At 33.9% G+C, this 1,612-nt stretch overlaps 1 protein-coding gene across 1 annotated transcript in view; it reads right to left on the bottom strand.

The window, feature by feature from the left end:
• Positions 1-1,020: 1,020 nt before the first annotated feature.
• Positions 1,021-1,612, bottom strand: part of LOC145243789 (glutamate receptor ionotropic, kainate glr-3-like) — a 6,016-nt gene continuing 5,424 nt past the window's right edge. Inside the window, exon 2 of the mRNA XM_080106826.1 lies at positions 1,021-1,498. Within this exon, the coding sequence (XP_079962952.1) occupies positions 1,207-1,498 (292 nt within the window). The 3' untranslated portion in view covers positions 1,021-1,206. The remainder of the gene's footprint in view (positions 1,499-1,612) is intronic.

The following is a 1,612-nucleotide window of genomic DNA, read 5'->3' as shown; positions in this document are numbered from 1 at the left end:
AAATCTTTTAAACCGTTACATTTTGAATTTTTATTTTTTTAAAAAGTTTCTTTTTATTATTTTTTTGTTCAAATATTTAGATTTTTTTTAATGTTTTGTATTACGTGTTCAGCGTTTCGGCAACTTCCGGCGTTTTCCATAAACTGCCTGTACAATTCTGACGAGAGCACATTCCTTATATTGCATAAGTAGCCAAATGTTTTATACTAGTTGGCAGCCCGGCGTTGCCCGGTTGTACAATACGCTTAAACATGATATTTTAATTTATGCAGCTTGTGTATGTATTATTATAGAATCAATCCTCTATTGATTATTATATATTACGAGGAATAATTTGCCCGGTGGACTAATTTGCAATAAATAAAAAAAATAAAATAAAAATAAATAAATAATGTGTCCAAAAAGTCACTGAAGGGTTTTGAACTTAAATAGATAATTTATTTTTGATGACACTTTTTGTGTAATTTTAAAACAATCTGACAAAGCTATTAGGAAATTAAAAAAAAAATGCAAAATTCAAAGAATCTTTATTTATGAAAAATAATGTCTTTTAAATGTTGTCCATTTTCAGCTTCGCATATTTTGTGCACTTTCCAAAAAATTATTCATGACAGATTGCACAAATTCTGGATGGGGATGTAATTTCCTTATTTCGTTCCTGATGTTTTCCTTCAATTCTTGCAGGGTTTAAGTTTGACGTTTCAAGGTCTGCCAGTTTGCAGAACGAAATAAGGAAGTTAAATGTAAATCCAGAGATTCTGCAATCTCATGAATAATGTTTTGGAAAGAGCACAACTATTCGAAGCTGAAAATGGGCAACATTTAAAAGACATTATTTTTCATAAATAAAGATAGTTGAATTTTGCATGTTTTAAAAAAATTTCCAATGATTTAGTCAAATTGTGTTAAATTTACAGAAAGATATCATCAAAAGTAAAGAATCTATTTAAGTTCAAAACCCTTCAGCGACATTTTGGACACCTTATGTTTGGGCTTGACGATGAATTAAGTGTACCTATTTACTATGCCTCCCCACGGGACAGAGTTAGATACCAGGGTCGTTTTTTAACGTGGAGAAAAGGTACAAAAATAAAAATTGTCTCAGTCGTGAAGGATTTCTCCTCCACCGAAAGAGAACAAGAAATAGAAGTGCAGCATCTGGAGAACAGATACTACACTTTGATCTTGTCCCGAAGGCCTGATGAATTAAGTGTAAATGGCACCTGACGATGAAGCAGGGAAGGAGGAGGATGAAGCTTGACATTGATTTGTGTTTCGTAGTTTCTGGATACGAGCCACAATCAATTCGACAATTAAGCACAGAACCCCTAAAATAGCGACGTATGTGTAGACGAGAAACGCCCCTCCAATGGTGTTCAATTTCAACCCGCTTGCATTGATTTGGTTCTGCTTGGAAGGCGCCAAACACGATTGGTTGTGCTTCCACCAACGTTTCTGTAATTTCTCGATCAAGCCAGTTTCATGCATTGCTACGATACTGTCAAAATAAAAGAAAAGAAAATATTCAATTTCAAGATAATAAAATATGGGTACTTGTGCAGAAGTTGAACCAGACATAACTCACCGTCAGCTCGGCTTTGCTCGGAACATG

Source organism: Euprymna scolopes, chromosome 22 (genome assembly GCF_053919585.1).
Source record: "Euprymna scolopes isolate OS-2025 chromosome 22, ASM5391958v1, whole genome shotgun sequence".
NCBI classification, from domain to species: Eukaryota; Metazoa; Mollusca; class Cephalopoda; order Sepiida; family Sepiolidae; genus Euprymna; species Euprymna scolopes.
Note: the sequence above shows the minus strand (reverse complement) of the source record. Positions and strands in the feature narration are given on the sequence as shown.